The sequence below is a fragment of the Metarhizium acridum genome (genome assembly GCF_019434415.1).
Source record: "Metarhizium acridum strain ARSEF 324 chromosome Unknown scaffold_31, whole genome shotgun sequence".
Lineage (NCBI taxonomy): Eukaryota > Fungi > Ascomycota > Sordariomycetes > Hypocreales > Clavicipitaceae > Metarhizium > Metarhizium acridum.
The window spans coordinates 2909657-2931198 of record NW_027094018.1 but is presented as its reverse complement, the minus strand read 5'-3'; the positions used below and the strand labels follow the sequence as shown (position 1 = coordinate 2931198).

At 51.5% G+C, this 21542-nt stretch overlaps 10 protein-coding genes across 11 annotated transcripts; 5 read left to right on the top strand and 5 right to left on the bottom strand.

Moving 5' to 3' along the window:
• Positions 1 to 1672: 1672 nt before the first annotated feature.
• On the bottom strand, positions 1673 to 2534 carry J3458_005782 (uncharacterized protein; the record flags this gene model as incomplete). Its single annotated transcript, XM_066118988.1, has 3 exons — positions 1673 to 1929; positions 1982 to 2311; positions 2369 to 2534. 3 exons carry the CDS (start codon positions 2532 to 2534, stop codon positions 1673 to 1675), a joined length of 753 nt encoding a protein of 250 aa, XP_065976510.1.
• A 1846-nt stretch (positions 2535 to 4380) lies between these two features.
• Positions 4381 to 7294, top strand: J3458_005781 (uncharacterized protein; the record flags this gene model as incomplete). Its single annotated transcript, XM_007815174.2, has 4 exons — positions 4381 to 4413; positions 4473 to 4620; positions 4675 to 4786; positions 4839 to 7294. 4 exons carry the CDS (start codon positions 4381 to 4383, stop codon positions 6568 to 6570), a joined length of 2025 nt encoding a protein of 674 aa, XP_007813365.2. The 3' UTR covers positions 6571 to 7294.
• Positions 7295 to 8116: 822 nt separating this feature from the next.
• On the top strand, positions 8117 to 8592 carry J3458_005780 (uncharacterized protein; the record flags this gene model as incomplete). Its single annotated transcript, XM_007815173.2, has 2 exons — positions 8117 to 8177; positions 8243 to 8592. 2 exons carry the CDS (start codon positions 8117 to 8119, stop codon positions 8590 to 8592), a joined length of 411 nt encoding a protein of 136 aa, XP_007813364.2.
• A 114-nt stretch (positions 8593 to 8706) lies between these two features.
• On the bottom strand, positions 8707 to 9749 carry J3458_005779 (uncharacterized protein). The gene has a single exon (XM_007815172.2). It carries the CDS (start codon positions 9719 to 9721, stop codon positions 8801 to 8803), a length of 921 nt encoding a protein of 306 aa, XP_007813363.2. The 5' UTR covers positions 9722 to 9749; the 3' UTR covers positions 8707 to 8800.
• Positions 9750 to 9829: 80 nt separating this feature from the next.
• J3458_005778 (uncharacterized protein) lies at positions 9830 to 12535 on the bottom strand. 2 transcript variants are annotated; one of them, XM_066118986.1, is made up of 3 exons: positions 12162 to 12535; positions 11417 to 12100; positions 9830 to 11342 (listed from the first exon to the last, which is right to left on the bottom strand). In XM_066118986.1, exons 2-3 carry the CDS (start codon positions 11646 to 11648, stop codon positions 10072 to 10074), a joined length of 1503 nt encoding a protein of 500 aa, XP_065976508.1. In that variant the 5' UTR covers positions 11649 to 12100; positions 12162 to 12535; the 3' UTR covers positions 9830 to 10071. The 2 variants fall into 2 exon arrangements, with proteins under 2 accessions (XP_065976508.1, XP_065976509.1); XM_066118987.1 differs by having other exon boundaries at positions 9830 to 12100; positions 12162 to 12250; positions 12438 to 12492.
• Positions 12536 to 13497: 962 nt separating this feature from the next.
• On the top strand, positions 13498 to 15619 carry J3458_005777 (uncharacterized protein; the record flags this gene model as incomplete). Its single annotated transcript, XM_007815170.2, has 6 exons — positions 13498 to 13737; positions 13805 to 13967; positions 14052 to 14205; positions 14278 to 14752; positions 14824 to 15138; positions 15251 to 15619. 6 exons carry the CDS (start codon positions 13498 to 13500, stop codon positions 15617 to 15619), a joined length of 1716 nt encoding a protein of 571 aa, XP_007813361.2.
• A 249-nt stretch (positions 15620 to 15868) lies between these two features.
• J3458_005776 (uncharacterized protein) lies at positions 15869 to 17908 on the bottom strand. Its single transcript, XM_007815169.2, has one exon. The coding sequence runs from the start codon at positions 17446 to 17448 to the stop codon at positions 16015 to 16017; it is 1434 nt and encodes a 477-aa protein (XP_007813360.2). The 5' UTR covers positions 17449 to 17908; the 3' UTR covers positions 15869 to 16014.
• Positions 17785 to 18123, top strand: J3458_005775 (uncharacterized protein; the record flags this gene model as incomplete). The annotated part of the gene is made up of 1 exon (XM_066118985.1): positions 17785 to 18123. One exon carries the CDS (start codon positions 17785 to 17787, stop codon positions 18121 to 18123), a length of 339 nt encoding a protein of 112 aa, XP_065976507.1.
• A 551-nt stretch (positions 18124 to 18674) lies between these two features.
• On the bottom strand, positions 18675 to 19831 carry J3458_005774 (uncharacterized protein; the record flags this gene model as incomplete). Its single annotated transcript, XM_007815168.2, has 2 exons — positions 18675 to 19394; positions 19496 to 19831. The coding sequence occupies 2 exons, from the start codon at positions 19829 to 19831 to the stop codon at positions 18675 to 18677; spliced, it is 1056 nt and encodes a 351-aa protein (XP_007813359.2).
• Positions 19832 to 20161: 330 nt separating this feature from the next.
• Positions 20162 to 20560, top strand: J3458_005773 (uncharacterized protein; the record flags this gene model as incomplete). Its single annotated transcript, XM_066118984.1, has 1 exon — positions 20162 to 20560. One exon carries the CDS (start codon positions 20162 to 20164, stop codon positions 20558 to 20560), a length of 399 nt encoding a protein of 132 aa, XP_065976506.1.
• Between the last annotated feature and the right edge of the window lie 982 nt (positions 20561 to 21542).

Genomic DNA, 21542 nt, shown 5'->3' with positions numbered 1-21542 from the left:
GAATGGCCACATGGCCACATTAAAGACACTGAACTGGTTGACTGGGCAGCGTACTGAAACCAGGTCGGACCAGACTACTCCTTGGAGTGAGTTGGACAGAGAACATTGAAAGATTGAGGCATTCAGGGGCCTTGCTTGGACTGACTGCTATCGTTATTTGGTGTTGGAGCTGCTGAGATGCCGTGGGGCTGCACACAGTACAAGCCGGTGCTAAGGGCTGGTTATACCAAGTCCAGAGTACTACCTCGGTGGTTATTACATCCTCACATCAAGAAGCTTGAGACAAACACGTCCACCATCAATAAAGATTCAAAAAACATCATACTATCTCTATCGCTTACCGCCACTCCCGCAAACATCAACCAGACTCCTTACAGCATATCCTACACAATCGTACCACTCCTTCTGGGCGCCGCTGTCTCTCCCCAATGATAAAGTGCAAGACATTTTAATGCTCCAGGCCTAAAAAACTGGAACCTCGTTGAGCCAGTCCCCTACAGTTGGGGGCGCCCTGAACTCTACCGTCAAGTCAAGTCAAGTCAAGTGTCACCTGCCAGGGCCAACCAGCGACAATCTTTCAAATTTGATGACAGATTAAACGGTCTGGATAAATACCTACGCCTGGTAGATACGCCACAACTTACTCCATACCTCAGTGCTGGCGTAGAAATGGAGAGAGTGCGTTGTTCTTGGAATAACCATTATGATTTCGGGATATAGAGGGTGGATACGGCCGAGGTAACGGCACTGGGGGCTTTTTAGTCTAGCGGCATTAGAACACCGTCACATACCCGATTGGTCAGTTAACCCGGTCAATAACGAATTGATGGCCTGTCAGTTGCATCAAGCTGACAGCATCGACGACTGATGCAAGGTTTTATCCGATGACTACATACCTAGAATCAGTACCCGACCAGACCCTAACCCTCATCTGACATAATGGTCGGGCTAGTTGCATCCTACTTGAGCCAACCATTGGCGGCGAGTGGCTTCTTTCTGTTTGGTGAGCCAGAATTCAACTCCAGCATGTTACAATTGTTGCGCAGCGTCTAGGGCGAACGAGTTACACAACATGCACAATGCGGCTACCGTCGAGATCTGCGTGTCGTTCCAGTGGCGATGGGTACACCAAGTCGCTCCGTGGCACCATCACAGGGTTCACAATGGAGAGCTTCCTGATTCGACAGGCCGCCAAGTCTGATGGTGTAAGCTCACAAGCTTTTGGAGATAATAACCCTGTGACGAAGATCGATGTGCATCCTACCCGGCTCCACAACGGCCAAACACGTCCGGGTCTAGCAATCGGAGCTGCGTGGATCTTGGTATGCCGTCTATTTACAAAGCGGCATCACAACAAGCCAAGAAGTGGGATGTAGCGCTTAAACTTTGATGCGACGATTTCGATTTTTTTTTTCTCTGATCAAAAATCAGTTTCACACATTCAATCTTTATTCAGGGTACTTGATAAAGTGCCAACCACTGCCGGTAGTTGCGAAGATATCATTGTCTGTTCTGATGCTTCGTCCAACACTTCAATCGCTCCCTGTCCTCTTCGGAGAGGACTGTGTCGCAAACGAAATGTGTACTGATAATGTTTATTTTCGACTTCATGTCCATTGATTTCATACAACAATGCATGCATCATCATGCGCAGACTCTCACTTTCTCCGACTTAAGCGGACAGAGCCTTCTTGGCGAACTGCTCAACAGTGGTGAGTTTACCATCGGAAGCGGGACGTCCCTTGGCAGTAGTTGCTGCGGCCTTCAATTTCTTGGACAGTGTAACGTCGCTAGGGACGCCAAAGAACCGGCCACCGGTGTATTGCACAAATCCGAAAAGGTTCTTGACGGTTTCAATCTCCGGCTCTCCATGGGTTTCAATGGTTGTCCAGTCTTTGACTTCGTTGAAGCGGGAATTCTTGCCGGATGCTAGCAACGGTCAGTACATGACGAATCAATGCGTTACTTCGCGAATACGCACCTTTCTGGACTGCAGCAACAAGCTCTTCAGGTGTAGCGAGTTGGCTGAATCCCTGCACAAACTGGCCATTGTAGGTCCCGGGATCAAAAAGAACTCCGTGGACAGTGTCGCCATAGTCGTCTCCAATAGAGATGAAGGGGATCGTATTATCTCCGCCCCAGTTTGGCATGGCCAAGGTTAGGCAGCCGTCCTCATCTTCCGCATAGGGCAGTCCGCCAAGAAGACCAGCAACTTCGGGGTTGAAGTGGTTCTCCATGTACCAGCCAGTGCCAACATTAACGGCACTCTTGAAGCCCTTGGTCTTGGCGTATTCAGAAACTAGGTACTTCTCTGTCAGGGCGTTAGATCGTTTGCCCTCATGCAAAAGTTCCGGGCATTCTTACGTACCGTCCATGCCGGCGCTGGTGATGGAACCATTGGTGATTTTGGCGGAAGATGCAGAACCACTGTATATCAAGACCTCAACTCCAGCTTCAAAAGCTGCATCCACAACTTCCTTGCCGTGGTTGTTTTCGGTGATGCCGCCCGGCTGGTGGAGGGCCTGCAAAGCCATGTTAGACGTTCGGCTTCATGTATGTAAATACCGTGCTACTTGGGACTCACAGGATCGACAGAGTTGGAGTTGAGAAAGACAGTCCAGGTGCCTTGGAATGCTTCAAGCATCTGTTCTTTGCTTAACCCATCGCCCTTAACGATGTCAACACCGCGAGCTGCAAGAGCCTGGGACTTATCAGAGTCTGGGTCTCTAGTGATGCCTCGGATCTTCAAGTCTCCAGATTTGTTCTCCAGAAGCGAGTTGACTACACTTCCACCCTGGTTACCAGTGGCACCGTAAACAGTGATGATCTTGCGAGATATGCTGAAGCTCAGATACGGACGCCAAAGGGTAGCTGGTTTCTCTCTTCTACTACGAGAAGGAAGTACTATTAGCTATTATGAATGAGGTGCGAAGGGTCCCCGTTAAGCCAAGTCGTTGATGATGTTCCAATCACAAGCCAATCTCATCTGGCCGTGCTGCCCTCCTCCCCTTTATGCCTTTTCCATTTCATCATGTCAGGAATGCACTCATCATATTTCACCATTTGGGACGAATACACGCAGCGGTCAACTAATCAGCCAAACTCCATGCAATGCCCCGAGGAAAGTCTGTAAAAATCAGACGTGGAGGATGTGCAACTCCGCCCTACATGATGGTTAGCATAACTCGAGGCTATTCAGCCACATGTACGTCTATTCGTAGCGGCCAAAGCGGTACTGACTTTGACGACGGGAGTTTATGATGATGAGCCGAGGTGTGAGTGCCTTCACGCCTATCCTGTCTGAGGTTGAAGCTGAACACCCACTCCGCCAGGGTGTTACGTGGACAGAGTCTGTTGCGATTAGTAAACCCACCAGTTGACGTCAACTCTGAAATCCACAGGCGGCCAGCCTTATTTTCCAGGTCATGACGGATATCTTTCATTCTGATCGCAAAGCATCAAACCATAGCGCACTCACATAATAACATTTAGGGCATTTAGGCTGGCCAGTCGGTATGCAGCCATTCGCGGGCCGCGTATGGCCGATGAAGACGGTGATTTCCGCAAGTCGGGTCGGAGAACACCACGTCCGGAGTTGCTACGAGGTCCATATTAGACTTTTGAGGAGCTATGCCCGTTGCGCTCCTGGAAATGACGAGAGCAAGACTCCGCTATGTCTAGTAATTAAGGTTGGCGGAATGGCGGATGTGACCTGAGGCAGAGGAACCCTCGATAGACCAGTAAATTTGTAGTTTTGAACCAATGGGTGCGGGCGTTGGTTGTTGATCAAGTAGGTTAGCATTCGAGAAAGAGTCTCCAACCCAAATCAACGCGTTGGACTCCACCAGATAATGCAAGGGCTAATCAATAGGCAGAATGGCAACACAGACAGCAAGGTGTGCCAGATTGTATTTTATACCTAGGTCATTAATTCCATATAGTTACTCCTTTCCTTTCCTGGAAAGGGTTTGAAGCGATACCAGACGCTGAAAGGAGCATTCTAATCTGGCTACCAAAGATGACTTAGCAACTGACTTCCAACTCTATTGGTCTTCGCACTGATTGGAACTGGTAGCGACCAGGTTGAAGTAATGTGGCCAGGCGAGTGGCCTAAACCTGCACCATCTGATAGTGCCGATAGCCCAAGTGCTCGGGCTGCTGGCAGCTGTTTATTGTAAGTTGCCAGCTGCCAGCTGCCACTTCTCGTGCTTGTTATTCCACCCGCTTAGAATTTTCTTTACTTTACTTCTTCCTCGCCTTTCATCATAAAAATCACATTCACCAGGCCTTACCAACGCTGAGCAAGATCCCTAACCATCTAATCATCGTCTCTCCAACACACAACACACCGCCGGTAGTCCTCAGAGAGCAAAGGCAGCCATGAGCGTCGATCCTATTCAAATGGCCTGCATGGTAGGATAGCAGTATTCTCTAATCTTCTTCCCAAATACTCACTTGCATTTCTCAAACAGGCTGACTTGGGGCGCCAACGTCAAGAAGAGCTCCCCTTGAGCAACAAAGAGGGTAAAGGTAAAGGGCCGTCATTTGCGCCATCTCGACGCAACGGCACAGGTCACATCGCTCCAGACCTGAAGAAGGGGCTGGAAACAAAATGGAATGGTAAAAGCACTCCTCTCGACCCCTGCAATACACGAAGGCTAATTAGGCTAGCAGTCCAAATCAACGACGAGGAATCCGAGCAAATGAAAGGCCTCGCCGTTGAGGATAGCCGTCCGTGGGCAAAGAAGATTGCGCAAGATTTCATTAACCGAAACCAAGTTTTCACGTGGGTACGCGATGCTCGTCCTGACTACCCGTCACTAATGGCCAAACCACAGAGCACCGCCGAGGATTCGTCAAGAATCGAAGGGACATAAACGTGCAAAAGAAAATAGTTTGCAGAAGATACCAGCGGCTAGTCTTGGCGGTCTCATACCTCCTGGCGGGAGTGTGCGGCATTTCAGCGCCTCCAAGTCCACCGGAAGACTTCCGTCAAAATCACAAGTCCGAAGTATCAGTGATAACGTTCCGGGCACACCGCCTAATACCAATAACTGCGAGTTACAGACACTTCGTTCAAACCCGAACAGCACAATGGCCTCTCCAACCCCCAGCCCAGCAGCTCCTGCGGAGCAGTCCCACGGTTCTCCTAAGCCTGTAGTTATGAGCCTTCCTAGTCGACCCTCTAAGCCGCTGGAACCGGAGCATATTGTTTTGCGTGGCATCTGCAAGTTGCTGAATCCAAAGGACCGATCAGTCCTCTTTGTAATATCATACATCATGAAGGTTAGAAAAGACACGGATGAGGGCTACCTTGTTCTGTCTAGCTCGGGCAAAGAAGACAGGATTCATAATGTCTTAGAGCTCCTGGCCCCGGATACAAGGGATGATTGTTGCCGTGTGTGCTCTAGGGCTGAGAAGAACGGCTTCGCGTATATTTTGCAGTTTCCTAATATCCCTGATGCTCACAAGTTCAAGATTTACCTTGAGAGTCTTCAGCAAGCAGCCGCTCGCGAAGCTAGTATGGAACAAAAAAAAGCCGTCCAAGGTCCCATGGCTGCCGAAGCTGCACAGGAACCTCCCTCTTCGCCCACTACATCACATCCTGTCATTGATTCACCATCTCTTTCAGCTACCTTAGAGACGACGGACCCGGTACGACCAGCGGTGGACACACCTCCGTTTACCGTTTCGACATCTGCCAAACATTCCAATGCCAAAGGAGGAGAGGATAGCATGGAACTGGTAGATTTAGAACCTCCGTCTTGCTCTAGAGCAGCGGCGAGAGAGTTCATTATCGAGGACGCGGCTGAGAAACTCGTCGGGCTAATCGACAAGATTCTACCTGAAGCTGCTGAAGCCGGCTTAATACTCTCGGATGACACGGTAGCCCATATACAAGAGGTTGCTATTGATGATTGGCTTAACAGAGGGTTCCTCGCGTCGGAGACTGATGACATGAAAACTGATCTTCTCGAACTTCTCTGCATTCTGGTGCGAATTAAGCGCAAAGCGGAGTCCCGAAGGCAGGCACGGCCTGTGATCCAATCTCTTCAAGGCTTTGACATGGAGTCACGGCCAAACCGCATCACTTATAGTGCATCACAACTGGAGTACCTTAACACAGCCCAGTCTCAGCAATCTCTTCAAGGCCTCGACAGAGAGGCAAGACCAAGTCGTATTCAGTATAATGCAGCAGAATTGGAGATGATTAATGCAACGCAACCCCAAGAGACCCTGAGGGGGAAATGCACAAAAAACACAGAGTTGGAACTTGAGCGAATTGGGGGTGCGAAAGTCAATGCCCCGGCGGCTTTGGCCACAAACGTTATAACGCCACGCCGAACTCCCAAAGTCACGAGCTCCCCTGCAGCTTCTGTGGCCAACTTTTCCAAGTACAAAGACTGGCTGGGCGAAAAGCCCGGTGAAGTCGTAGCTTCTCCCAAGTCTACAGGAGAGGCGGCAAGTTCAGGGCAATCGCCACACATGACTACTAACGGCGCTACTGCTTCACGCAAGGAACAGTCATCTACCTCGGGACTGGGTACATCGCGATGGGCTCGTCATTAAATGGAATTTGACTCTTGAGGAAAGAGTACGCACTGAAATATATGGCGAAGACGTAGTACATAGGAGAGTCGATATTTAGCTAGGTATTCAATGGATCGTTTCCAGAAGCTGCGGTCTCGATTATCTATTTCAAGGTAGACGCTACCGCATGGATAATTGCAGGTGAAAATACACAAATACACTAAGTTGAAGTATTCTATGTCTCTACATCTTTTTCCAATGCTAATGTGATGATCCAATTCGCCTGCGCTGACATTTCTGTAGGACGTCAGGCTCCGGTTCATCGTGGACAATACGATGGTTGTCAGCCTGCAGACTGGGTGCTATGGGATGATATCGACTCTCTGAAGCCTGGCTACATTGGGCATGCCTTTTTTTCTTTCTTCTTGGGTTTCTGCGTTTTCGGATGGCCTCAGCACTTGGCTCATAACAGCTGAAGCCGATCTCACCGGAGCGAAATGACGTCCACCTGGGTAAGCCTCCATATTTATTAGACACGAAGTACCTACAAGGCAGGCTGAAAATATGGCAACCTCGGATACCCAAAGAAGACATGCCAGGTTCCAAAGAATTTGACAATCCTACGCCAGAGCCCTGTACACGAGCTTCCAGCGTCGATCATTGTCTCATGCGACACCTAGAACCCCCATCTTCAATGGCCCGCATGCCTCGGTAGAAACGTCATTTTTGTGCACCAGCACTTCTTAAAGAGCCCGCCGCGGGGATGGCAGCTTTGCAAAAAAAAAAAAAAAGAAAGAAAGAAAGAAAGAGAAAGAGAGAGAGACAGAGGAATACGAAGGAGTCTGCCGCTTGCCGAGTTGCATCGGAGTCTTTTTAGGGCTGTGTTCCCTACAAAGAGGGAAAAAAGCATCCCACCGATGCAATGCACTCACCCACATGGACACCTTTCGGAATGCTGTGCGGCCAAGGATTTACGATGCACACAGACCACATGCAATCGACGTTTCCTGCCGGCTGCCGCTCCACTGAATTCGCCGTCTGTCATGGTGCGCTTGGTCACTGCATTAGGAGCGGGTCGTGAGGCTGGAAGAAACATTAAATACGAAGGGCACGTTGCCATTTCGTACATGTGGCGGGATGTATTTGGCTGGCGCCAAGTAGGTTCTAGCATATCACTGGGCATTATAGCATGCTACCCAGCATAATGGCACCTTGTTTTCGATCCGGCGACTTGATTCTTGCCGCGAGACGGTGACGGTCCGAATTCGTCGTGGGCCGTGGGTGCGTCATGGCGATGTGTGTGCTCCGCTTATGTGGTTTGTCCTAGGGGATGTGGAGATGGCACATGTCGACTCTTGACGCATCATGTTGTAATGATGGGGCCCGGAGCCCGTGATGCTCGTTTCTGTAGTGGTGTATCTAGATTTCTAGTGCGGCCATGGAGCATATAAAGAGGTGATGGCGGCGCCTTGGGAGGAAGAGCAGACCTACATCAACACATTTTGCATTGACGACCACACATTAGCATAAGCATATCTGGCATACATTTCGTTTCCAAAACTTTGTTTTTCAGCCACTCTTCAAAATGCAATTCTCTGGAGTCATGTGCGCTGCCATCATGGCTGCTACCGCTTCCGCGGTCAGAGGTACGTTCTGTCTCTATTCTCTCGATGATTTCTGTCATGATCTTTGTCTTCTAACAGGCGAATAGTTTCCTGGGATGCTGGCTACGACAGAGCAGACCGGTCCCTAACTGAAGTTGCCTGCTCTGGTGGAAAGAGAGGGCTGATGCCCACGTACCAGAAGCAGGGGGATCTGCCCAACTTCCCCAGCATTGGCGGCGCCGCTGCCATTGGCGCCTGGGGCTCGGACGACTGTGGAAGTTGCTGGAAGTTGGACTATGACGGACTCAGCATCAAGGTTCTCGCTATTGACCATGCTGGCGACGGGTTCAACATTGGTCAGGCTGCTATGAATGCTCTTACGAACGGACGGGCCGTTGAGTTTGGTCACGTTGATGCTACCGCCACGCCACTGACACCCCAGGAATGTGGATTGTAACGTCCATCTGATCATGTGTTGGGTACAACAATTGTTTTATTATCTAGTGTCTGTATGAAGAAAAATAGCGTAATGATAATGCGGCTCCGTAAAGAGCCTGGCTTGAATCCGTTGACTGTGCCAAGTTGGGTTCAATGATGTGATTCATGTATGCTGGCCATGCTCGGCAAAACGAAACCTGCTTTGAGACAGAGATGAAGATAGGGATTCAACCGTAAAAAACTGCGGTTCGTCGTCGACGGGGGTATCGACCTGGCTCAACCATGATATCTGAGACGTTATCTAAGACTTGAGCCGATTCAGCCGCCACAGCGGGCTGCGCGCCATTCCGGAAGTTGGATTCCCTGCGCAAAATCTCCAAGTCCGCATCACTATCCGGCTCTTTTTCTGCCACGATGGCCAAATCCTCAAAGTTGAGGGGATCTTTGCCATTCGATGCTAGGAACAACAGGCACATGATTGTCTCAGCGTGCATGGCAAACTCTTCGAATTTCCACCCCGAGGGAAACCCTGAAAACGGAATCGAGACACCAACCGGTCCCACAAGCGCTGACTTGACGTCTTTCTTCTCAAATAGCACTTCTGCTCTGTCTAAAAAGTCGTCCAGAAGTCTTCGCTGCCCTCGAAACGCATAGCAATGCTCCGTACAGTCGTAACCTGCGTAGTTGCCGGCGTCGAAGATGGAGAAGTACACGGACAGTCTCTCTACGGTCAAGTCGTGACCGCACTGACAGGGCACACTGTTTCTGTGGTATACACGGACATCTGAGGAACGGATAATCTCGAGATCTGGAGGGCTGTACGTTTCCCACGGGTGCCAACATTGCTGACCAGTGATATAGGACTCCCACTGGTCCTTGAGTTCTGTTGTATCAACGCGGTGGTAGGCGTTTCGGACCTCGTCTTTGGTAGGATGGGGGATCTTTCGTATGCCAAGTTTTTGTAAAACCTCGTCCACGTTCTCCGTCATGATGGTTGGTGTAACGAAGATTCGGCAAGCTGCTTGCCAATGCCAAGCGTTGTTAAGGCGAAAATTGAAGAAACAGGATCCTGAAAGGAAGTGCAAGGCAATTTTTGGATGGAGGCCTGTGGACTTCCTCTCTAAGGGAGGGTTGAATACGAATTCCATATGTTTCTTTCAAGGCACTCATATTCCCTGATGTCGATGTGACAGCCAGCTGGCTGCAGCTGTCTGGATGGAAGCTGGCAGCCAACACAACCAGCAGATTTTCTTGGGCAAGGACGTCAGGATGTCCCATGTGCACTTCACTCCGTTCTTGTTTTGAAATACTCTCCAACATCCTTCACTTCAACCCGTGGTCGCAGCTGGGCGTGCAGGAAACCATTGCGTGATACGACGATGCAGAAGCATGCCCTTCCTGAACGTCGGTACCTTGCGTGGCCGAGTGCGTCCCGTTTGCCTTCCCCCTTTGGTAGGGCAATCTGAGTATACCCGGCCGTCAGTGACCATCTTTATACCTAGGAGCCTCTAACATCCCTCACCACAGCCTCAAGCACTTCTTTATATCGCAATAGATCTGGCGACTCTCCCGCCCAGAAGTCAAACTGGGAAAGGGCCTTTGCAATTTTGCCGCCGATCGGTGCAACAGTTCCCGTCCAGTAGCCCGACAATAAAGGTGGCTCGCCCCAAAGAGTCGCGGTTCCTCCTGGAATCCAATCTGCGTTGCCACTTTTCACCACAGCCAGCAATACCAAGGACGCACACATAATACTGCGAAGGTCATACCATAAGCCATGGTGGCGGTGGCCACGGGCACGGACGTCGATGGTTCTGATGAGGCATTCAATGCCCGACGACACAAGGGAGTGAAGAACTGCAAGATCGTCGGCGTTCAGAGGCGAGGTACCAGGAATACTGGCTGCTGATCCAGGGCTAGCTCCAATTTCAGGTGGTGAGAACGGGTTTAACAGGCTGCTGATTCGAGGTGGTTGGCCAGTCCCTGCTGCAATTCCAGCAGGTTCGATCATACAGCCAGAGCCAGCATGAATCAAGTAATATAAGAAAGGCTGGTATAGCCATGTCTGCATCTCGAGGAGCCGATTGTCTATGGCCCAGCTGAGTTCCCTTGACACATGACTGCCTGCTCCTCTCAGGGTTGAGTCTGGAGCGCGGATGATGGATGTGGTCTCATAACGCTGCATTGCTGGGGGAAGATGCGCCGACCAAGACAATACTTGCGCTTCAAACTCTTGTGCCATGCGCAGGAGGGGCTTGAAATTCAGCCAGGACGATTTATCTTGCCGGAAGAATGTGTTGACGATTCGGTTGCCGATACGACGGAGGGCAATCTCGGTGAGATAGTAATACCAGCTTTCCTCTTCGTTGCATAGCCGAACAACATGCTGTCGCAATTCCGTGGCTCCGTCAACGATCAATCCGGACTCACCATATGCAGATGCTGACGAAGCCGTCCCTTGTTGATCCGTGGTCACAGGTGAAGGCGGTGACGGAAACAGATCTGGATATTCACCGAGACTGATTTCAGACTGCTGAAGGGGTAATTCTACTCGGAACTCGCACTCCGATTTGAAACACGACCAATACAGGCTCTGCTCCAAACGTCGAGACTTACGGTCAATTGATGTGGAGCGTTGATATGAATCTCCCAAAACCTCCGTAAAGTTCCCAGACAGTCCATGAGTCATTTTGAGATACATTTGACAGAATATTGAAGCATGTAGAAAATAATGCCAGGATAGCATTGGCCGCAAGGTGTACATGAGATATACTGGCAGCAGTCTTCGAGTTAGTCATTCCCCCGAGGGCAACAAACTGGACCAGAATTGCGAGTTTTTTACTCACCGCCAGCAAAAAAATGGCATTGTGCACCGAGCATGGAATACTTTAGCGATCCTAGACGGCGACAAGCCATGGTAAAGCAGCAATCGCCTTGCTGCAACTCCTTGGCGTACAGTTTGGAAGACGTTGCCGAGGCACTGGTTGGCCCCGTCTCACTCACGGGAGAAATGGCCATCGACGTGGGGAGAGATGATCTGTCGAAAGGCTTTGCCACGGCACCCAGAGCACACGCCATGAGGACTAGACAAGATCGGCCATCCCACCCGATGCCTTGGTCTGCGCATCGTCTTCCATGCTTTACTAAAGCTTCGACGTCGAGGATCGGGTTCTTGGTGTGCACATTTTGCAGGAACCTGTCAATGAGGCCAGGTATTTTTTCCTCTTCGAGATGGGTGAGCCCTGAAGCGTTCGTGATGACATCTCCGGATGAGCTTGAGGTAGCTTCTGTGCAAAGAGAGACGTCATTGTGACCTGGATTGAACAACGCGCCGATCAGGAAGTTTGCTGAATACTTTCCTTCAAAAATCCCCCATTGTAAAACTGTGTCGGCACTTGCTCTATGAGGAGGTATCTGAAGGAAGTCTCCGGATGCCTCTACAGAGGCGGCACGAGGAAGTGTGTGGTTGATATCTCGGGGATTTTCAGTCACAATCGCATCAGCGGCAGTGCGAATCCTCGCTGGGAGTTCTAATACAAATAGAGGTTAGTAATTTACTAAATCTGTGGCTGAATCAATCACGGGGCATGCCTTGGTTTTGCAACGCATTTTTCACGCTTTCAAACTCTTGACGTAGCTGATCAAATCGTTCTAGCAATGTTGCCGTGGCTGTTTCAAGACTATGGTAGAGCGTCTGTTAGCTCTGTGCTCGTGGAGTCTTTGATGGGAAAATTTCCTATCGTTCAGTACACGGCGGTATATTGCAGCATCTCACAGTACAGCGAGCGAGAATGAGGGACGGTATTAGGTCAAACGCCTTATGCCTCCACAAGCGTGAAGCTGGTCGTTCGGCATCATGATACTGACCTGAGCTTGTCATTTCCCTCACCTACGTACTCGCAGGGGTGACCGCTGAGTTTGCACAAGCCGCACAACGGCCGTTTCTTGTCACACTTGACCTTGCGTAGGCGGCACGGTTGACAAGCTGCTTGCCGCCGGTTCGGCCCCTGTCGTCAAAGTGATTAGCCGAAGCCGGCAATTTGGCAAGACTTGTCTTGTGACTCTTGTCGTTGCCTTGCAATTCAATAAAGTGAAAGCAAGAACGCGGCGAGAGAGTCGAAGCGACAAAACATGAAATTGTTGACGGGCGGCTAAATGGAACCGAGCAAAACCACGACTTACACCAGACGTTGGATTTTCATCCGGGTCGCGCCTCTGGCGCTTCGCCGATGGCTCCCCGAGACCGTCCTTGGTTGGAGCATTCTCTGCTCCCCGCCTCGTGGTAGATTCTGGGGAAGACGGGGCCATTGCCGCGGGGAAATGATGGCATGGATCATCGCTCGAGGGAGCGCGCGAGCATCCAGAAGCTTTAAAGCAAATTCAGAGGCTATGACGGCTGAAGTGAACCCGAGCCGTGTCCCATTGGTGCGCATGCGGAAAACCCGGAAAACTCGGCGACTCACCGATGGGAGGCGTTGGCTTGCATTTGCCGACGGCGCCAAACCGAGATGGCCCAGTGGCGTCGACAGGGGAAATGTGTTGGAGCATCAATTCTGGTTCCTAGTCGGGGACTGGGTGCTGTCTCCCCGAACTGGCGGTGTTTCCCCCGGCTTTTGATGTGATATTCCCCATACTCATCACACCAGGCCATGCGACGGGGCCCCGAACCATTGATTCTCTTCGTCTCGTGATTGAGCTTCTCCATTCAAGCGGCCCCTTTGGCTTTGGCACCGAGGAGCCTAGTGTTGACGTCCTGTTGCAGACGTCGGTTATAAAGGCGTCATCGTGCCCCTCCTGAGGATGGGAATTGATGGTTGCATCATTGCATGCTTCAAGGCCTCATCCTCACTATCTAAGGCTTACCCCGGATTTTTTCAATTCATTCATTTTGAGTTTACTCGGAGGGCTGCACCGCATATTGCCCACCATGGGGAAGCTCAGCCAGTTTGTGGCAGGGCACAATGTTGCTCATAAATTGTATAGGCGGACGCTTCTTAACACCGTCTGCGTAGTGGCGGGCGTTTCCATCTTCTTTTTTGGTTATGATCAAGGTCTTATGGGTGGTGTAAACACGACACGAAACTACGCAGAATCGATGGGATTTGGCCATTGGGACGAAGAACAGCAATTGGTGGTGGTTGATAAACCCCTGCTGCAAGGCGGCATTGTAAGTTCGACCCCCGCAGTCTCCATTTTGCCGAGGGAGAAGTAGTAACCATCTTCCATCGAAAAAGGTTGCCGTCTATTATCTTCCTGGTACTTTGGTAGGCTGCCTTCTGGGCGGCTGGCTTGGTGATAAATATGGCCGTATTACAACAATTGGCCTTGCCTGCCTGTGGAGTGTCTTTGCAGCTGCTCTACAATCAGCGGCGCAGAATGCAAACTGGATGTTTTGCGGTGAGTGTCCCTCGGGGTTGGTTTGGGGAGGATTTCACGATGACTAGAGTCTAGAGTAGTTTTACTGACAACCACCATGCACAGCCCGAGTCTTGAACGGCATCGGCACCGGTATATTAAATGCCATTACACCGGTCTGGGCTACCGAGACGGCTGCTCACACCTCTCGCGGACAATTTGTTGCCTTTGAGTTTACTCTCAACATTTTCGGCGTCGTCGTGGCGTACTGGCTTGAGTTGTAAGTTCTTGCTCACCGACTGTGCCACGGTTCTCAGGGCATCTAGAACTAAAACACGAAACCAAACAACAGCGGCACCTCCAAGTACAAGGACCCCAACTCCTCATTCATCTGGAGGTTCCCCGTGGCGTTCCAGATCGTACCCCTTATTCTGCTCTTCTTCATCATTTGGTTCATGCCCGAATCGCCCCGCTGGCTCGTCAAGGTTGGTCGCGAGGACGAGGCCCGCTTCATCCTGCAGCGTCTGCGAGGCAGCGAGGGCGAGGAGGGCGAGCAGGCCGAGGCAGAGCTGCAGGACATCATCAACATCCGTAACCTGGAGGAAGAGACGTCCAACCAGCAGAGCTATCTGCACATGTTCTTCGGCATCGGATCCGGCAAGCTGCACACCGGCCGCCGCGTACAGCTCGTCATTTGGCTGCAGATTCTGCAAGAGTGGATTGGCATTGCCGGCATCACCATCTACGGGCCTCAGATTTTCACAATTGCCGGCATCGGCGCTTCAGACCGTCTCTGGGTCAGCGGTGTCAACAATATTACATACATGGTGACTTTTATCCCTTGTCTGGTCTGGGAAAACCCCCATCCGTAGGCTAACATGACAACGTCACGCAAAAGTTTGCCACCCTGATCTGCGTCTTCACGCTCGACCGAATCGGCCGTCGATGGACGCTGTACTGGGGCTCCGTAGGCCAAGGCATATGCATGTTCGTCGCGGGAGGTCTCGCACGCGCAACCATCAACGCCGGCGACGGCAACCGCGCGCAGATTGGCGGCGCAGCCACCTTCTTCGTGTTCTTGTACACGGCCATCTTCGGAGCCACCTGGCTCACAGTTCCGTGGCTGTATCCCGCTGAGATCTTCCCTCTGCAAGTCCGTGCCAAGGGAAATGCATGGGGTGTCGTCGGATGGTCCATTGGCAATGGCTGGTGTGTAAGTAATCCCCCCCCCCCCCCCTTTTTTTTTTTACTGCCCGCCGCCTTATGTACATGTTCATATCCGCGAGACCCCAAGACACACCAAGCTAATATCTAGATGCATGCAGGTGCTCCTCCTCCCTACCATCTTCGACAAACTTAACGAGAAGACGCTCTACATCTTTGGCGGCGTCAACGTGCTCACCATCTTCGTCGTGTGGGCGCTGTATCCTGAATCGAACCAGCGCACGCTTGAGGAGATGGATCTCGTCTTTGCGAGCGACAGCATCTGGACATGGGAGGCCGAGAAGAACTTTGCTAGGCTCAAGGAGGAGAATCCACAGCTCGTGCAGGCGGCCAAGTCGGGCCACGGTGCGGTTGATCCCGAGAAGGGCGTCGAGTCCCGAAAGGCAAGCCTGGTGCCTCGGGGTGATGGGGCGGATGGATCCAAGGGGGCGTCGAATGACAATGACAAGTCGAGTGTTTCACATGTGTGATTCACGGCACTGCGACGGAGTAGTAGTACATTCACTAGCCAGCTGTACAGAAGAAGCTAGGGATGATGTATTTGGGCGGTTTCATATGCAGTTCATCAGAAAAGCAAACATTGTCCTTGTATACCACGTAAATAGCTCGCGCTATTGGTACCCAAAATAGTACAACTCGACATGAATTTATATGTTGGATTGGGCCATTTCCAAACGGCCACCTTTTCTCCTCATGCACATGTCCAAAGAACCAATCCATACCGTCTCTATAAGTATGCCAAAGCCCATCACCAGCCAGCCAGCGAGCCATTGAAATCCAATTGCCGCAAAAATGCCATAGTAAAAAGTTGAAAAGAGAGAGAGAAAAATCCCAACGAAAACTCCAGAGTAGACATACAATGTACCTAGTCTCTATCGCTATCCATGTCCTCCTCATCGTCGTCGGTGAGGTCGACGGCCAACTTGTGCGCCTCGTGCTCCATCATCTCGCGGTAGGTGCTCCAGCTCAAAGCCGCAAAGGCCACGATGATCATGCTCCCGCCCATGATGGCGGCCCAGCTTAGCGGCTGGCCCGTCAGGAACCAATCGGCAATAGCGACGATGAAGATGGTCAACAGGGCGGCGACGCTGGACAGCACCGGCGAAGTCAGCGAAATCAGCACCAGGAAGCAGCCGCTAAAAGTAGCGTTAGACAAGACGGCCAAGAGAATCAGCCAGCACGTTGAAGCATTGGGAATTTCGAAACGCTCAATGTGGAGCCAGTGCAGGAAGGGGAGGGGGACCCAGAGCACGGTGAGGGTGAAGATGCCGATGCAGCTGCCGAACACGTTGGCGAAGATGGTGCCGCGGACAGGGGACACCCCCTCCGGTGGACAGGCGTAGCGCTTGTACAAGACCTCGTAGAGGCCGTACAGCACGGAACCCACGCCGATAATGAGGTTGCCTGCGAAGCGGGAGCCTGCACCGGGGTTGGAGGGGCCAGCGGCGGACGACGTTGCCTCGTCGGAGCCGGTGTCGCCGTAGGCTACTACCAGGACGCCCAGGATGGCGATCATGACGGCGATGGACTTGTCCAGGCGGAGGGGTTCTTTGAGGATCGGCACGGAGAATGCGTACGCAAAGAAGGCGCTGCAGTTGTATATGGCTGTCAGGTCGGATGGGGTCGTCAGGCTCACGGCAATGTACCAGCTCAGTCCGGCGATCGTCAACGCAGAGGTGATGTATATCGTCATTCGCGCAAGATACATGACCGGCCTCCCGCGCCGGGCAACCGAGGGCGTCGTGACGTTGATGGTCTGCAGCTCAATCATGGTGACGGTCGACAGGACAACCTGTAGGTGCTTCCGCCAGAACTGGTCCCACGGCTCATGGCGCTTCTGCAGCCTTACAGCTAGTAGCGTCATTGGCCACAGAACTATCCACGAGCTGTGCGTCAGGTACATCATGCAATACGCTTTGCCCCAGGCCAGATCGTGCTGAATGTACGCGGACAGCTCGGTCTGTACGCAGAAGGCCACGAGGGATATGGAGAGGAAAAAGGCGGCAAAGAGGTATTTCTTGCGGGCAGAGGCCTTGGCGGCTTGGAGAGTGGTCGCGGGATTGCGCGAGTGCATGGTCGAAGGGCGGCCGAAGGTGCTGCGTTGCGAGGTCGTCGTCGTCATAGGCGGACGGCGACCGGCTTCGGTGTCGATGGTGTTGGGGGTCAGTTGTGAGGACGGAGAGGACGTGCCCGAGAGAGAGGGTGGCTTAGATTCCACCTCGTCCATATGGTCTTCTGCTTTGAAGAGCAAAGGCGTGCCGGAGCGACTTCCACGGTTCGGTCGACGATTGCTGTCCATGGTGTTTGAAAACGGGGACCGGTGGTTCGGGGCAACTGCGTTATGGCGAGGAGGGAGGCATACGGTGCTCAAAGCTATGAAGCAGCACAAATGATGCTCATGGGCAAAAGTTTGCCCTTTTTTCTCTCTCCGAGATTTTACCAGTATTGTGGTCTGCGCAGGAATGGAAAAATCTCCATAAACAAAGGAGTCAACGGAACAAGTTCGCGGCAGGGAGAGCAAAGCCCATTGAACACGACGGCAGAGTGCCCAATCCGAGAGAGGACAAAGGGTCAAAAGTAGAGACCATCAATTCAGGGCAGAGTGATGGGAAGCATGATATGATTCTGCCGGGCGATGAAGGACAGGAAGAAGCCAGGCGGTCGAATTTGCTTCAAGGGCGCAGATCCGGGGATTCAAAAAGTTGATGAATGTCGGAAGAACCCACAGGTCGCTGCTTTCGCTGACATTTCAAACGTTGAGGGTCCGCAGCCAGTAGCAGCCCAGCGAAACCTCATCCCCGTAATGGAATCACGACAGGGAGGGCCACGCGGCGGGTCACTTGCGTGCAAAGAACCAATGGGAGACCTGGGCCCATTCGCTTGGGGCTGGCCGGCTTCGTGTTCATTAACAGGCGTTGCAGGTCGAGGGAAAGATCTGAGGATTCGAGGTGCCAAGACGTCCGAGTTCGTTTGATGCTTTGGGTTTGGGTTTGGCTCCTTAAAATCGGCCAACGCCAATCCATGCCCTTGGATATGATGAGTATGCCCACTTCACGCCATGGAAACTCCCTATGCTTCAGAATGTGCGGCCATTGTAGTTATGAGGCTTGATACTTGTTGTCGCGACTGTCGGTGACGTCAGTGAGGCTCGTGGCCGTTGACTTGTCGTTTCTACGACTTGAGACCCTTGTCAAAAGACCGCGTGCGCTTCGGTCAGCCACCTCTTAATTACGCAGCATCTCGATCAATCTGGATCTACCTCCCGTTGTACAGCGATCCGCATGCAACTGTCATCTGAACCCGCGCAGCGGCACTGCAACCCTATCTGCCTCTCCAGGTTCTGGTCCCCGTTCTGGGATAGATGAACACGTCAGGTACCGAGTACAGCAACAAGGTACACACACTGGGCGGCACAGCCCGTCAAGGCTGCATTGGGTCAATTTCTAACTTTTTTCTTCTTTCCAAAACGCAGTTCATCAGAACAATATTTTGTCTCTATTCTTGACGCAGTTTTTATACATCCATCTACTTCGCCCCGGGTCCGAACAACACCCCCTTAGGATCGTAGCCATAGTCCAAATCGCCGTGCCAGTAATTGGCCGAATCAGCCTTGGAGATTTGCCACGCATCATCGAGAGCCTTGACAACCTCGTCAGGAAGAGGTCCCTTCTCCAGGTTGTTCAAGTTGTCCTCTAGTTGTTCGACACTCGATACACCAATGAGGATTCCATCGTTACCATCCTTGATCTTGAGCTTGGAGTGATGCACTACCCATCGCAGCGCCGTCTCAATCATGGTCAAGTTGTGCTTCTCGACGACCCCTTCCACCAGCTGGATGGCCTTGAATGTGCTCTCGCGGAAATATCGCTTCCGGTAATTGGCACCCTGAGCGGAGCTGACATCCGAGAACCGACCACTCTCGGGGATCATGTCGTGCGACTTGATCTTGCCAGAGAAGAGACCGCCGGCCAGAGGATTGTATACAACAATGTCGAGGCCGTAACGGCGACAAGCTGTGAACAGCTCGGCCTCAATATTACGCGTGATGCAGTTGTACATGCCCTGGAAAATGCTCGGCCGAACCCAGTTGTTGTACTTGCAAATCATCATAACCTCGGCCACCTCGTATGCAGTGAAATTGCTGATACCAAGGCGAACAAATTTGCCAGCCTTGTGCAGTTTATCCATAGCTTCGAGCGTCTCTTGGAACGGCGTGCCACGATCAGGCTTGTGTAGATATAGGATCTGGTAAAGCCCCCATTGTTGTCAGTTTTTTTTTTTTTTTTTTTCTTTAACTCTTACCAAAGTTCACCATTTCAAGCATCAGGTACCAGAAAACCACTTACATCTACACAGTCAGTGCCCAGCTCCCTGAGACTAGTCTCCACCGAAGCAATCACCTTGTCAGCCGTGTTATCCCCAGGTGCAAATGGATATTGGACTTTGGTGGCCAAGGTCAATCCCCTCTCCTTCCACCTGGCCTCCTTCGTAAATGCCTCTTGTTTTGCGCCGACATAGATACGAGCTGTGTCGATCTCGCTATATCCTCTTGCCTGGAACAGGTCTAGAGCCTTATTGAAAGTATCCAAGTCGGTGATGCGGGCGCCATCTTCCGAACTCGGTCCAAAAGTCATCAGACCCAGGATGATACGGGGGTTTACATTCTGAACGATGAGGGGCATCTTGGCGGTAGGTGTGAATGCTGGCTGAAGTGCTGTCGTATGAGGCTCTCCTGTCCAATTTTTCAACAAGGCGTCAGGTCAGATTTGATGCAGAGTTATGTTATGGACCAGACTGCCTGCTTTATGATTGAACTTCGCGTGCGGTGAATTGCTGGTTGATTGCTCAGGGCGAGCAATTCACCGCGTGCGGGGCACTCCGGGTCTCGGTGACGCCATCCACAGTGGAGAATCGTGGGGCTGCACTCCTCCTCCTCCTCCTCAGCTTCCTCGAGCCCCCCGGCCTGAGCACTTGAGCGCCGAGCTTGAGTGTTTCAATTTCTTCAATGCTATATGAAGCTAGGAGGCATGCACGTGGTTGATGAGGGCGTCTTTGATGTCGGCATCGATAACTGTAAACGTTCAAGGGCCACGAGGCTCAAGCGTTATGTTGTGATACCAGCAATGACTCACTGTTGGTTTGCTGCCAAAAGTGGGCGTTATCGTGTGCAGGCGCAAATAGCCTCACCAGCTTATTGGGTTGGACGCCAGAACAAGTCGACGAAAGTCGAAGAGCCAAATGTAGGCAGGTTTGATCTTCAAAAAATGCGTTTTAAACATTTCGAGGATATCCGGGTTTTCTCGCTTAATATACTTTTTTGTTTTCGCAGTTTACCCTTTTACATCATTCAAGTGTTAGGGTGCACTGTGAAGAAGAGTGCTAATCAGGGTTTTCGTGCGCAGGCGCAATGAAGGCGCTGCTTTGGTTCCTTCCGTATCCGGCCGGAGAGCTGTTGAAAAATTGAAGTCGTGCACGCCACAGCCTGGCCCCAAATCACGCTCCAAATTTCAAGAAAACAACATCGTAGATACGCTTCCAATGCGTTGCCTACGGGTCGATGGGAATTTTTCTGCTGCGATGAAGCAATTCGAGCCAAACCGCTTTCGAGAGAAATTCCACCTTTTACAGCTATCGCAGCTTACTTTAAACTTATCGCACAAACCAAGCGCTCAGCCGATGGAACCCTTTCGCCTGGTTACGAGTTATTGGGACGCATTCCCTAGACAAGAACACGCATCTGTTTTGCGATTTCAGGTTGTCCAATCCTCGCTGCCTCCCACTCTTGCCTCAGTTCAATGACTATCGGCCAGACAGGTGGTACACAGCCCTAGACTGAATATTCCACAACCCGAGCACCAAAGTGTGTCTCATCTACAGCAGGCACCAGGGTGGCCCAGCTAGAAGCTCCGAGTCCTACAGAGTTGAAACCTGAGCGCATCCAGTATCAACCGTCTCTTGTGCTTTCATTGCCTTCCAGACTGCAGCGAGTCCACATTGTTGGTCGAAAAATAATGCATGTAACACGGTTCCAACCAAAATTGAACAAATGTATTCTTTGTTTCATCGCCGAGTAGCGTTATTCTGAATGCCCAACAGCACCTGGTACGGACCAATCCTGGTTGGCAATGGCTGACGTATATCATCTATAGGTGAGAAGATAGTTGCACCAAGTAGGTTGTATTCCATTGACTATCCACCCGATCGTGTGTCGAGGCATTCGCTTACGTCTGAGGACACATGGGATAGATACTATTGAGGTTCGGATCAACAGGTGAAAGGTACGGGATCATTTTTGGCAAGATCGCGCGATTTGGAGTGACGACGACAGAACAGTTTCGTTATCCATGAGGTTTGGTCTCGAGCACAGCCATTGGCAGGGCGTTTTAGCCAGTT